The sequence below is a fragment of the Ananas comosus genome, unplaced genomic scaffold (genome assembly GCF_001540865.1).
Source record: "Ananas comosus cultivar F153 unplaced genomic scaffold, ASM154086v1, whole genome shotgun sequence".
In the NCBI taxonomy this organism is placed as follows: domain Eukaryota; kingdom Viridiplantae; phylum Streptophyta; class Magnoliopsida; order Poales; family Bromeliaceae; genus Ananas; species Ananas comosus.
This window is the reverse complement of record NW_017891654.1, coordinates 1-14,557: the sequence shown is the minus strand read 5'-3', so window position 1 is coordinate 14,557 and position 14,557 is coordinate 1. Positions and strand designations below refer to the sequence as shown.

Sequence of the window (14,557 nt, the reverse complement as noted above, 5' to 3'; positions counted from 1 at the left end):
TTTGGATCAAACACTATTTCAACTACCACCACCTACCACCATCATCTCAACCTCATATCTCTTCATCCAATGTTTAAAAACTCAAAAGCTCCATCTTCATGGTGTTTTTGAGAGTATTCTAGCTCAACTCTCTCTCTCTTCTTCCTCGTCTCTTCTCTCTTCTCTCTCTCTCTCTCTCTCCTCATATATAATATATATATATATATATATATAGTAGGCTACTATACTATCGGTAGCACGGAGTGCTCCGTGCTACCAAGTTATTTTCGATGATGCGCCTTTCAAATCGATGATCGGCTCCGTTAGACTTGATCTACACTATTTAAAGTATTTAGAAACTAAATTTCATAATTTTTCGATATCATTTACCTATCAAACAAGTAGTCTAAAATTGAACAGTTGAAAATAAAAATCTCATAAAAAATGATGATAAAAGATTTAAATTCAAGATCAGATATACTGATCTTACTCTAAATAGTGAAAATAATTTTCTATAAAATTTTTATCGCATTTGGATTGTTTTACACTGTCAAACTCACAAACACACCACATCGGTCATTAAAATTGTCAATTTTGAGATCTTTTGATCACTAGTCAAATGATGTCGAAAAAATCTGAAATTTAATTTCCAAATACTTTCAATAGTGTAGATCAAGTCTAACGGAGCCGATCGTCGATTTGGAAGCCGTATCATCGCAAACAACTTGATAGCACGGAGCACTCCGTGCTACTGATAGCATAGTAGCTGGACTATATATATATATAGAGTTGGACTGGGCTACTATTAATAGCAAAATTTCATTGTTGCTACCAGTTTTTTAGCCTTTGGATCAACTTTTTCATTATTTCTAACCATTGGATTAAATACTATAACCCAGTAGGGACCACTCAACCCTAGGGGGACCACTCAACTCTAACCGACTAATATCATTCTGACCCTACAATTTTTCATCCAAGGGTTAAAAATTTGGTAGCAAAAAGAGCGTATTACTATTAATAGTATTCCAGTCTAATTTAATATATATAAATATATTATATAGAGAGAGATGAGAGACGAGAGAGAGAGAGAGACTGAAGACGAGAAGATGATGATGACGAGGAAGCGCTAGGCTATTATGTATTATAGCACCAAGTCATTGGTGCTACAAAGTTTTGAGCCATTGGGATTAAGAGTGGTTGCGGTTAGGATGATTGTGAGCCCCTAGGGTTTGAGTGGGTTGGTTGGATAATAGGTATGATCTAACGGAATGAAATTATTTATGATCACAAAGCCGGCTAGACTCTCAACAGCCGCCACAATTGTAGCACAAATTGTCTCGTCCGGTCTTAATATCCATGTAGCGGACAATTATATATATATAAATTTACCATTTAATATATATATATATACCAGGTGGCTCTAATGCAAAAAGGAAGGTGAGGGAGATATATATGAGTCCGGCTACTATGCTATCGGTAGCACGGAGCGCTCCGTGCTACCAAGTTGTTTTCGATGATGCGGCTTTCAAATCGACGATCGGCTCCGTTAGACTTGATCTACACTATTGAAAGTATTTGGAAACTAAATTTCAAATTTTTTCGACATCATTTGACTAGTGATCAAAAGATCTCAAAATTGACAATTTTAATGGCCAATGTGGTGTGTTTGTCAGTTTAACGGTGTAAAATAATCCAAATGCGATGAAAATTTTATAGAAAATTCTTTCCACTATTTAGAGTAAGATCAGTATATCTGATCTTGAATTTAAATCTTTTATCATTATTTTTCATGAGATTTTTATTTTCAGCCGTTCAATTTTAGACTACTTGTTTGATAGGTAAATGATATCGAAAAATTATGAAATTTAGTTTCTAAATACTTTCAATAGTACAGATCAAGTCTAACGGAGCCGATCGTCGATTTGGAAGCCGCATCATCGAAAACAATTTGGTAGCACGGAGCGCTCCGTGCTACCGATAGTATAGTAGAAAAAAACCCTAGCTCTCTCTCTCTCTCTCTCATCTCTCTCTCTTTATATTAATTATATTATATTATATATATATATATTATATTATATATATATATATATATATGTATAGAGTGGGCTGTTATGCTTCTGGAAGCACGGAGCCCTCTGTGCTTCCAAGTTGTTTTCGATGTTCGGACTTTCGAATCGACGATCGGCTCCGTTAGAATTGATCTAGAGTATTTGAAGTACCTAAAAAATAAATTTTGTGATTTTTCGATATCATTTGCCTAGTGATCAAAGGGGCTCAAAATCAATAATTTTAATGGCCGTGGTGAGCCGTTTGCAAGTTTAACGGTGTAGAAATATACAAATCACATGAAATTTTGATAGAAAATTTTTTATACCATATAAAACAAGATCAATAACTTTGATCTAAAATTTTAATGTCATATCATCATATTTTGTAAGATTTTTATTTTCAGCCGTTGATTTTGAGCCACTTCGATCACTAGGTAAATGATATCGAAAAATCGCAAAATTTATTTCCTAGATACTTCAAATACTCTAGATCAAGTCTAACGGAGCCGATCGTCGATTCGAAAGTCCGAACATCGAAAACAACTTGGAAGCACGGAGCGCTCCGTGCTTCCGCATTAGGGATGTAATGGGTCGGAGATTTGGATATTGAACCGGCGGCGTTTTAAAAAATCCTATAACTATTAACTTTTAATATATGGATATTGGGTATGGCATTTTAAACCCGCAAGACTCGGATTTCGTGTCCGGAGTTTTAATTTGATTTTCAGATTCGATTCGAATTTTTTAAAAACAGATCCAAACTTGACCTGTTGACATCCTACTTCCGATTAGATAGTAGCTTACTCATATTATATATATATATATATATATATATAGGCTAAAATACTATTAATAGTAAAACGCTCTTTTTGCTATCAAGTTTTTAATCTTTGGATGAAAAATTATAGGGTCAGGATGATATTAGTCGGTTAGAGTTGAGTGGTCCCCCTAGGATTGAGTGGTCCCCACTGGGTTATAGTATTTAATCCAATGGTTAGAAATAATGAAAAGAGTTGATCCAAAGGCTAAAAAACTGATAGCAATAATGGGATTTTGCTACTAATAGTAGCCCAGTCCAACTCTCTCTCTCTCTCTCTCTCTCTCTCTCTCTCTCTCTCTCTCTCTATATATATATATATATATATTGGAGTGAGGCTACTATGCTATCGGAAGCACGGAGCCTTCCGTGCTCCCAGCTCGTTTTCGATGTTGTGACTTTCGAATTGTCGATCGGTTCCGTTAAACTTGATCTAGAGTTTTTGAAGTACCTAGAAAATAAATTTTATGATTTTACGATATCATTTGCCTAGTAAACGAAGGGGCTCAAAATCAACGGCTGAAAATAAAAATCTTACAAAATGTAATAATATGACATTAAAATTTTAAATCAAAGATATTAATCTTGTTTTATATAGTATAAAAAATTTTCTATCAAAATTTCATGTGATTTGGATATTTCTACACCGTTAAACTTGCAAACGGCTCACCACGGCCGTTAAAATTATTAATTTTGAGCCCCTTCGATCACTAGGCAAATGATATCGAAAAATCACGAAATTTATTTCCTAGGTATTTCAAATACTCTAGATCAACTATAATGGAGCCGATCATCGATTCGAAAGTCCGAACATCGAAAACAACTTGGAAGCACAGAGGGCTCCGTGCTTCCAGAAGCATACCAGCCCTCTCTCTCTCTCTCTCTCTCTCTCTCTATATTTATTATAGAGTTCGTCTACTATACTTATTCGGTATTGCACGGTATTCCTCCGTAGCACAAGTGTGTTTTGATGCATGGGTTTTTCCAATCGACGATCCGCTCATTAGATTGATTCTACCACTTTAAAAGTTTTTGGAAACTAAATTCATATTTTTCGATATCATTACTATCAAAACATATAGTTCTAAAATTTTGATTAGCTGTAATATAAAATATCTCTATAAATAAATGAGTGATATAGATTAACTGTAGATCGATATAGATATATTGATCTTATCTTAAATAGTGAGAATAAAAATTTTCTGTATATTTTTCATTCGGATTTGTTATTGTTTTACATTCCGTTTAATTTACATCTAACCGCCATCATGGCGTTTAAAATGGTTAATTTTGAGATCTTTTAATCACTAGTCAAATAATATCGAAAAATTATGAAATTTAGTTTCCAAATACTTTTAATATTGTAGATCAAGTCTAATGGAGCCGATCGTCGATTTGGAAGCCGCATCATCAAAAACAACTTGGTAGCACGGGAGGCCCCGTACTACTGATAGTATAGTAGCTGGACTCTATATATATATATAATTGAGTTAGAATACTTTTAGAAGCACAACCCCTTGATACTTCTAAGTTTTTAGCCCTTGGATCTACTCCTTAATTACTAATACCCCTTGGGTCAAACACTATTCTACCTACCACCACCTGCCACTATCATCTCAATCCTACATCTCTCAATCCAATGGTTAAAAAACTCAAAAGTACCATCCCCTTGCTGCTTTTGAGAGTATTCTAGCTCAACTCTCTCTATATATATATATATATAAAGATAATCGACATCCTGTGTATTTTAACAGTTACACATCCCGTGTTTATCTAATATTTCTTCATCTCATGTTTCAATCGTACCACATATCTAGTTATTATTTTTAATTTAAAAATTAGATTTTTAAATTAAAAATATGAGATGGATGAAAAAGTGATAAGTTTATAGTACGAATAAATAGTTGAATTAGAAATGAGCAATAATTTTTAATCTCAGATAAAAGCTAAAGTGCTAACTCAAAAGTTTGGGGCCTAGTAATGTAATTTATTCAAGTAATATTTTCTTTATTCAAGTAATATTTTCTTCTGCTGGACCAATTAATGACAAATTAGCATACAACAGCAGCGACGAAACAAGAGCAAATCCTAAATGGAAAAGTACGAAAGCATACTTTGACTCGAAAAATCGTTGACTCATAATAACGACACCCTAATCTGGGTTTTAAACATTAAATTTTATAAAAAAATTTTTGAACAAAAAATTTAAAAATTGACAATATTTTATCTCATATATAAGTTGTTTGTTTGTTTAACGACGTAAAAATGACTCATTAAAGAAATTAATACCCAAATTATTTTTCTATAATTACTTATAGTGCCCGTTCAATAAGGAGTAACTAGATTTTAACCATCTAAGGTGCAGTACTCTACCGCTTTGCCTAATAGCACGATGCTCTTGTATTACTCATAGTTAGTTAATTCGGATTCGGCAAAAATTCGGTACGGATATAATTCGATTAAAATTCGTTTTCTAATTTTTAAATTCGTTGAAAAACTACGGTAAAAACCGGATTCGGTAATTTATGTCTGGATTACGTGATTTTACAGATATTATACGTTCACAATTAAAATTCGAAATTAAAAAATTCGGCTATAAATTAAATTTTTTTCTCTCAAATTTATGTTACTTTAGTATAAATACTACTATTTTTTAAGAATATATGAATAAAGAAATATAAAATAAGCTATTATGTAACAAAAATAACAAACTATATTATGATTATTAAATAAAATATATATATAATAATATATTTATATTAAAAATAAATACTATATATAATAAATGAATATATTTTATAAATAAAATTATATATATATATATAAAATATTCACCAAAACTAAGGCGTTAACAATTTGAAATTAGTAGGGTAAGGTTGTCCGGACAGCAATCGTGACATTAACGCCATTAGTCAAAACCTTCTCTCTCTAAATAATAATAATAATAAATAATAATAGAAAAATATTTGGATAAATTGCGCTATTGGTTTCTGAATCTTCAGCCACATTTACTTTGATGCTCAAACTTTCAATTTTGACAATATTAGTTCTTAAATTCTTAAAAGAGTTTCATTTTAATTTCTATATATATTTTCTGTTAGAAGATATATAAATAATTGCCTACGCTCTCCGCATCTGTACGTGTATGCATCATGCATTTCCCGACTATATTTTCAATCACATATTTCAATATTGCCTATTGAGTTACAATTTGGTAAAAGTAAAAAGTCAAAAATTTTAAATTATAAGTCTAAGATGAATGAAGAAATAATAAATTTATCATGTAAGAACAAGCAGATGAACTACGTGCAAGCAATAATTTTTTGGAAAATGCTTTTGTACACCTCAAAAAGTTGTGTACATCTTACACCTGCAATTTTAGAGTAGATAAAAATTGAATTATTTTTTAGTAAAATTTTAAAAAAATTAATATGATAAGAATGATTTTAAGATAGAATGGATGTATATCTCACTTTAGGGTGTAACTGTAGCATTGCTCTAATTTTTTTTATCTATGATAAGAACTAAAATAAAATATTTTTAAAAGTTTGGGCGCTAACTTGAAATGTTTGCAAAAGTTTTAAGATCTCAAATGTCAAAATTAAATGTTCATCAACGCGTCTCCAACTGCTTAGAGATAACTATAGCATTGTTCTGCTGCAGCAGTGATGGGAAGAAAGCTGTGGAGAGGGCAACGGGAGGGAGAGAGACAAGCGAGAGAAAGTCGGGCGAGTGGAGAGGCGGCCTGAAAAGTGACATAACTTTTTTTCAGAAAAAAAATTAGATATTAATTTTACCTTATTTTTTATGGTATAGTTTAACTATGCCTTATTTTGCTGGAGTGTTTTTGAAGCATTCAAACATCTTTTAGAATATTTTTTCTACATCTATAGTATAATTTTTTTTTATTCTAAAAAAATAAGCATCCAAACAGGTCCTTAGGAAGCTGACAAAAAGTTCGGGGACTAGTAGTGCATTTATCCAAAACTTTTTACTCCTAAAATTGACCAAATAATGACAAATTAGCACACAACAGCAATGACGAACAAAAGCAGATCCTGAATAAAAAAGTACGCACGCATGCTTGACTCGTAACCTACCATCACAACGTTAAAGTAGATTAGAGTACTTTAAAATATCTAAAAAATTAAATTTTATGATTTTTATAAAGTATTTATTTTGTGATAAAAAATATTAAATTGATAATTTTTGACATTTTAGATAAACTTTTGCTTGTTTAACAACATTGAAATAGTTCATTACAGATGGAAGAACACAAAGCATTTTACCACAATTATTTATAAGGTCATTCAATAAGAAGCAATACTATTTGTATATCTAAAATACTAGCACAGGATCTGCGCTTCGCAACGAATAGATAGTATTTCAAGCAATAACAAGTACATATTTATTAAATTTTAAAATTGAAAGTTTATAGCTAAAGAAAATAATTTATAAAGTCGTCTTATATATATTATGAAAAATAATTATTTTATTAATATTTTTTAACTTTTAATATATATAGCTAGGTAGATTATTCTAAAAACTTTATTTAAAATTTTAATTAAATTTAAACTTTTTGATATTATTTTTATAAATTAAATTTTTTAACTAAAAAGTAAAGTTTGGTGTTTATATTAAATAGTTTTATCTTATTAAAGCTAAACTTTATTTTATACATATATGAGCATATTTATACAACTGTAAACTTTTTTACATGTTTATTTATTAAATTATTATGCGGTAAAATTATATTAATTTTTGTATATAAATTTTTCATTATTATTTAGATTGTATTTATGTGATAAAATTTAAATTTTTTTATATTGATTATTAGAAAAAGGGTTAATTTTATACAGCTCTCTGCAAACATAGTGAATAGTAAATATTTCCGTATAAAGTTATACTTTCATATATTGTTCCTATAAAAGTTCTGATGTTTTCAAATATATCCCTGTCGTAAGAATCTGTTAAAAAACTTTAGTTAAGAATAGATTAAATACTTAACTCTAGTTAGTTTTTGATATTTTTGCCCATCTTATATTATATTGTTATGATTTTTGGAGTAACATATTTGTGATGGCAAAATTGAAAATATAAACAGTTCTCTAATCGTTCTCTAGCGGTTACAAATCAGAGGAAAATATTTGAAAATATTAGAATTTTTACAGGGCCAACATATAAAAGTTGAACTTTACAGAAATATATTTGATATTTACTATATTTACAGGAACCTACATAAATTTTTTTTTATTTTTTTATTTTTTTTATTTTTTATTTTTTGAGAAAAAGGTAGCACGCTTGTAATATCCTAGGTTGAAATGGAGTTGGTAAAAAGGGGCCTATATTTTTTTTACCAAACCTTATCAGCTCCACCGCCTATACTTTTACCCATCCTTATCTTGTTCACCACGTTATATAGAGGTGGCATGCAGGAGCTTTGTTGTAGCCTAATTAATTAACTCTCTCTCTAGGTTGAAGTGGAAAGCGTGGTGGAGCTTCCAGGTGGAGTCGAATCGACGCCGACGTCGCGCCGGGAAGCCGTGGAGCCGTTCGAGCGCTTGTTTGTTGCCGTAGCATCGCGAGGAGGCCGGGCGAGGGTGTGATTCCGCCGTTCTCGACGTCGCGCAGGATTGGATTTAGCGGTCGAGGTGGGTTTACATCGGTTTATTTCTAAGTACCGTAATCGTCGACATGTATGATTTTTCAGTTTCGGTTATCACGTTGTAGCTTGATATTCGTGATGCTATCCTGGATAAAATTAGTATTGAGAACATGACTAGTAAATCTTAAATATACATGTTGGACTGGGATTTGACTTAGGAGAAAACACGATTGGAATCGTCATATGCTTAAACTGCCTGATTTAGCTCTAGAAGCCGTTATTAAATTGTATTGTCGCAGTATCTTCGAGACGAGTACTCCAGGTAGTTTAGATTACATTTACGCTCGTGCTGGTGCGCCGAGTGGATTTTTACAGGATCGTTCAGGTTGTTCCGGACTGGTGGGTGCCGTCAGAGTTGACGGTGGACCCGTATCGCCTTTTCGGCGTCAGATTGTGCCGAGGGCATATTACCTGTTGGTGGTTAGACCAGTTTGAGTCGGTTACTTGACTTTGGCTTTTCAGAGCCTGTTTGAGCTCGACAGAGATACGCTGCATACTCGGTTGGGTAGCGCCCACGAGTGCCACTCCGGAGTCAGGCTTTGTGCTTTCGCGTTGGTGTCGCTCATGCCAGTTGGACTTACTCTCCACGGACCAGTTAGTGTGGATAGAGCCTGATAGTCGCAACGGGGCAGGGACGGGTGTATTCACAGTCCCGGGGACGGGTATGCTTACAGTCCCGATTGGATTGGGTCAGATTGGACATTTTTTACAGTTGGTTAGTGTAGAGCATAATAGTGTAGTGTTTGATAGCGGTAGACTTTATTCCTGCTTAGTCTCACTCGGTCCTTCCGAGCCCATCTTCCAACTTCTCTCAAAATTTTTCGCCATCTCTATCCGTTAGGCGAGAAACATTCTTTAATACAAACCTGCTTTGTAACAACCTTATCATATATGTCTGAAAAATACGTCTTCAAAGAAACTTCGGCACACCATCTTTCCGACCAAAATTCGATGAGCTCACCATCCCCAAGCTCGTAGTACAGTGCGCATTTGAAAATCTCCTTTGTGGACAACACACTCTTCCACCATTTGAAAAACTTTGCCATACCATCTGCATAAAATTAACCCCCAAAAAAGTGCTGAGAGAGAAAAAAAAACGAAAAAAAGGAAAAAGTGTTAGGTGAGAGCGAGAGAAATGGAAAAAAATAGGCCCCACCTCTCTGCCCCAATTAAGGAGAAGCCTATTGCACATTTTTGGATAATAATAAGTTTTTGGTTGTACAAAGTCATAGTCCACACATTTCCTCACCTATATGTCCAACCACTCCTCTCATACCTCTCTATAAATACCCACATCAACATGAACCCCAAAACCACGCCAAATTTGTTGCCCATCTCCATATATATAATTGTTTACAATACTCTTCTCCATCTTGCACGAAAACTATTCGGCATATAATATGGCAGGGTCAGGAGATAAAGTGACGCTCCTTGCAGAATGGCCTAGCCCCTACGTGCACAGAGCACAAATTGCTTTGGAGCTCAAGGGGGTGAGCTACGAGTACTTGGAGCAAGAGGTCTGGGTAAATAAGAGCGAGCTCCTCCTCAAATACAACCCCGTGCACAAGAAGGTGCCGGTTTTGATCCACAAGGGTCGGCCCATTTGCGAGTCGACGATCATCCTCCAATACATCGACGAAGTTTGGGCCGGAATTGGGCCCTCGATTCTCCCCTCGGATCCATACGAACGCGCCGTCGCGCGCTTCTGGGCCAGCTATGTTGATGAAAAGGTATGCTATTCTACGCTTGGTATTTGTTTGGTCCTATTTTTGCTTCTGCTTCAGCATGCAAGAGTCAATAATTTGGTTGAGTAGGGCGTTTGGATCTGTAAGATCTGCTACCTCTAGTACGAAAAAAAAAAAAGCGTAAATATAGCATCTAAATTTTGACCCATGAAGCTAAGCCGTTGGATCCAGTGGTAAGGCATGATGTTGCAATAAATAAGAAAGTCCTATGAAATTTTCTTCACTATCCCCACCTTTCTTTAATTATATGCAGTGGTTTCCTTCTTCGACAAAGATTATGAAAGCAAAGACGGAAGAAGAGAAAGCAGAAGCTGTAGAGCAATCATTAACAGGACTCAATTTATTAGAAGAGGCTTACGAGAAAAGCTCTAAAGGAAAACCCTTCTTCGGCGGAGACAATGTTGGCTATCTCGATATTGTTTTTGGGAGCGCCCTATGCTGGGAGAAGACGATAGAGAAGATATCAGGTATCAAACTCATCGACGAGACAAAATTCCCTCTCTTAGCTGCATGGGCGCAGCGCTTCTCCGCCATCACGATAGTGAAGGAATTGACCCCAGAAACCAACAAGCTGGTAGAGTTTTGGAAGGAGCTCCAGGCTATCCGGAATGCTAATACCTCGGGCAACTGATTTAATATCCGAATATTATAGCAAGAAAATATGTTGCGAATAAAAGCAAAGTGTTTGGGAAATGAATAAATGGGAGTTTGATGATCAGCTACAAATATAGTAGTAAAAATAGACCAAGTAGTATCTGTAGCATGTGTGGCATGCATTTGTGTGTTGCTATGTAATTTCTTGCAGTATAAAGACCCCAAAACATTTCAAAAAGAAAATATTAGAAAGTGTGAAAGATGCCAATTACAGACTAAATAAATGGCCTTTTGACTTGATGGTTGGTATCAGATCCATGTGCTAAGTTTTAAGTCTAATTATTTTTTATTTTTAGTTAAATTTATTTTCAAAATAAATAAACTAAACATGTATCATTCTACTTTTGTCTAAAAAAAAAAACATTTCAATTAGCAGATTATGAATTAATTGTCATTGATTTGGTAGTGAACGGGAAAAAAAAAAAAAAACATCCTAATGTGGTTTACTATATTGGTTCTAGTTTGTAATTGGAGTTTTTTTTTTAAAAAAAAAAAACTTGACTCTGGATCTGAAGTTAACAAATTAAACGTAATAAAAAACTCATTAAAAAACTCGGCTTGATCAGATCCCGTCTTAATTTCCTCATGTTTAATATTTGTTTAGTTCATCACTGGAAACAAGAATGAGACTGTCAGGTCCTGACGCAAGTGGCAAAAGATTTGATAGTTGGTATCCAAGTTTCCAAATTCGAATTCTAGTTGATTGGCATTTTTAGCTAAGTTTATTTCTAAAAGAAATAAACGAAGCGGGTAGTATACTATCTATCTCTCTCTTAAAAAAAAAAGAAGAAAAAAAGAATGAGACGATATTTTTACTTTTATTTCCTTCCTTTCTCATTTAACAAAAGTAAAAATAATAAGCATCTAAAAGTGCACAGATGTGATTCAGCATAAATTTCTTTTTCATAATAGTAAGATAAATACGAGAGACAGAGCAAATCTAATAATAGCTTATGTTTGAATTATAAGTGCAAAAAAGAGTTCAATAACTTCTCATAAAAATCACCCTTCATGTCCAAATGCTTCTTTTTTTTAATTTTTAATTTTTTTTTTTTACTTTCAAAAGGGCATAGGATTAGAATAGTTGGGTATTACAATTGATTTCAAAGCTAATCACCAGTACAAAGTATGAGATGAGTCTCGACTGAGTCAGAATTATATAGCGAGTAGAGCGCAGCTTTCCGGATGATGACCTGTTGTAGGTGAGCCAGAATTATACAGCGGGTAGAGCGCATCTTTCCAGATGATGACCCATTGTAGCTAGGTGGAGTGCGGCTATCATAAGGTCGGCTAAAACTAGTGAGACGAACCTCACATTGACCCCTTCGTGCTTCTAAGTTTCTAGCTCTTGGATCTACTCCTTGATTACTAATAGCCTTTGGATCAAACACTATTTCAACTACCACCACCTACCACCATCATCTCAACCTCATATCTCTTCATCCAATGTTTAAAAACTCAAAAGCTCCATCTTCATGGTGTTTTTGAGAGTATTCTAGCTCAACTCTCTCTCTCTCTCTCTCTCTCTCTCTATATATAATATATATATATATATAAAGTAGGGTTACTATACTCTTATAAGTATAGAGCCTTTCGTACTCATAAGTTATTTTTTATGTTAGGGCTTTCGAATGGACGATTCACACCGTTAAATATGATTTAGAGTATTTGAAACTTTTAGAAAATATATTTCGTAATTTTTCTAAATTATCATAAAGTCTATCAAGCGTGTATAAAATGAATGGTCAAAATCGAACGACATCCTAAAAATGGATGATCGGGCCCTTCAATTTAAGATCGGAGTTATTCACCTTTATTTAGGTAGTGAATAGAATTTTCTATCAAAAATTCAACCTATTTCTATTCTTTTACACCATTAAACTAGCAAGTATCCCATACCGGTCGTTAAAAATTTTCAATTTTGTCAGCTTTTGATCGTAAGGTAAATGATATCGAAAAATTATAAAATTTGATTTTTAGAAGTTTTAAATGCTCTAGATAATGTTTAACAGTATGGATCGTCGATTCGGAAGCTCTATCATCGAAAATAACTTATGAGTACGAAAGCGATGATTGTATGTATTTATAATAGTATAGTAGCCGGGCTATATATATATATATAAAATTAAGCTAGAATATCTTTAGAAGCACAACCCCTTGGTGCTTCTAAGTTTATAATCCTTGAATCTATTCCTTCATTACTAATACCTCTTGGGTCAAACACTATTCTATCTACCATCACCTACAATCACCTACCACCATCATCTCAATCCTACATCTCTCAATCTAATGGTTAAAAACTCAAAAGCACCACCCCTTCGTGCTTTTGAGAATATTCTAGCTCGCTCACTCTCTCTCTCTCTCTCTCTCTATATATATATATATATATATATATAAAGAGAATCGACAGCATGTGTATTTTAACAGTTACACATCCCGTGTTTATCTAATATTTCTTCATCTCATGTTTCAATCGTACCATATATCTAGTTATTATTTTTAATTTAAAAATTAGATCTTCAAATTAAAAATATGAGGTGGATGAAAAAGTGGTAAGTTTATAGTACGAATAAATAGTTGAATTAGAAATGAGCAATAATTTTTAATCTCAGATAAAAACTAAAGTGCTAACTCAAAAGTTTGGGGCCTAGTAATGTAATTTATTCAAGTAATATTTTCTTTATTCAAGTAATATTTTCTTCTGCTGGATCAATTAATGACTAATAGTGTAGTAACCCGTGCGATGCGACGGGTAGAAAATTAGAAAAAAGAATTAAAAATATTAATGATATATCTTTTCAAAAATTTTTAAATAATTTATATCTACATCTATATCTATATTTACTATCTGAGAATAGTGGTTCTCGGGTCTCTGAAATAAACCGGTATAATTATTCTTACTAATACTTCAATTTTCTATATATAACTATTCACTATTTTTCTTATTCCATATTATCTATTCAAACGTTATTTTTCTTATTCCCGGAAATAATTCAATTTTTATCCAAACGCTATTTTGCTTATCCTATACTTGTATCTATTCCTATAATAGCTAGTTCTTATTTATATCCGACTCAAACGGTACCTGAATGTACAAATAACATTTCTGTTCGCCAAACCCCCACAACGTCATACAACCTAACCTACCCAACCACTCATTTCACACCTCTCTTATCTCTATAAATACCCACATCAACACAAGCTCCAGAATCCACAGCAAATTCGTTGCCCACCTCCATAATATTGTTTACTTAATTAACTCTTCTATCTTGTAGGGGAAACTATTTCCCACATAATATGGCAGGGTCAGGAGATGAAGTGAAGCTCCTTGGAGCATGGCCCAGCCCCTTCGTTCTTAGAGTACAAATTGCTTTAGAACTCAAGGGGGTTAGCTACGAGTATCTGGAGCAAGAGATTTGGGAAAATAAGAGTGAGCTCCTCCTCAAATCCAATCCAGTGTACAAGAAGGTGCCAGTTTTGATCCACAAGGATCGGCCAATTTGCGAATCCGCGATCATCCTCCAATACATCGACGAAGTTTGGGCCGGAACTGGGCCCTCGTTGCTTCCATCTGATCCATACGATCGCGCCATCGCGCACTTTTGGGCCGGCTATATAGATGACAAGGTATGTTATTCTAAGCTTGGAA

General features: G+C 33.6%; 2 protein-coding genes across 2 annotated transcripts; both read left to right on the top strand.

The window, feature by feature from the left end:
- Positions 1–9,811: 9,811 nt before the first annotated feature.
- On the top strand, positions 9,812–11,148 carry LOC109705049 (glutathione S-transferase U18-like). The gene is made up of 2 exons (XM_020225809.1): positions 9,812–10,239; positions 10,508–11,148. The coding sequence occupies exons 1-2, from the start codon at positions 9,910–9,912 to the stop codon at positions 10,883–10,885; spliced, it is 708 nt and encodes a 235-aa protein (XP_020081398.1). The 5' UTR covers positions 9,812–9,909; the 3' UTR covers positions 10,886–11,148.
- Positions 11,149–14,035: 2,887 nt separating this feature from the next.
- Positions 14,036–14,549, top strand: LOC109705050 (glutathione S-transferase U17-like; the record flags this gene model as incomplete). Its single annotated transcript, XM_020225811.1, has 1 exon — positions 14,036–14,549. A coding segment is annotated over exon 1 (344 nt), but the record flags the coding sequence as incomplete, so codon positions are not given.
- Positions 14,550–14,557: the final 8 nt, after the last annotated feature.

Coding starts and splice junctions, on each gene's coding strand:
- LOC109705049 (XM_020225809.1), top strand. CDS start 9,910: ATGGCAGGGTCAGGAGATAAAGTGACGCTCCTTGCAGAATGGCCTAGC. Junction 10,240..10,507: donor CCAGCTATGTTGATGAAAAG/GTATGCTATTCT, acceptor AATTATATGCAG/TGGTTTCCTTCTTCGACAAA.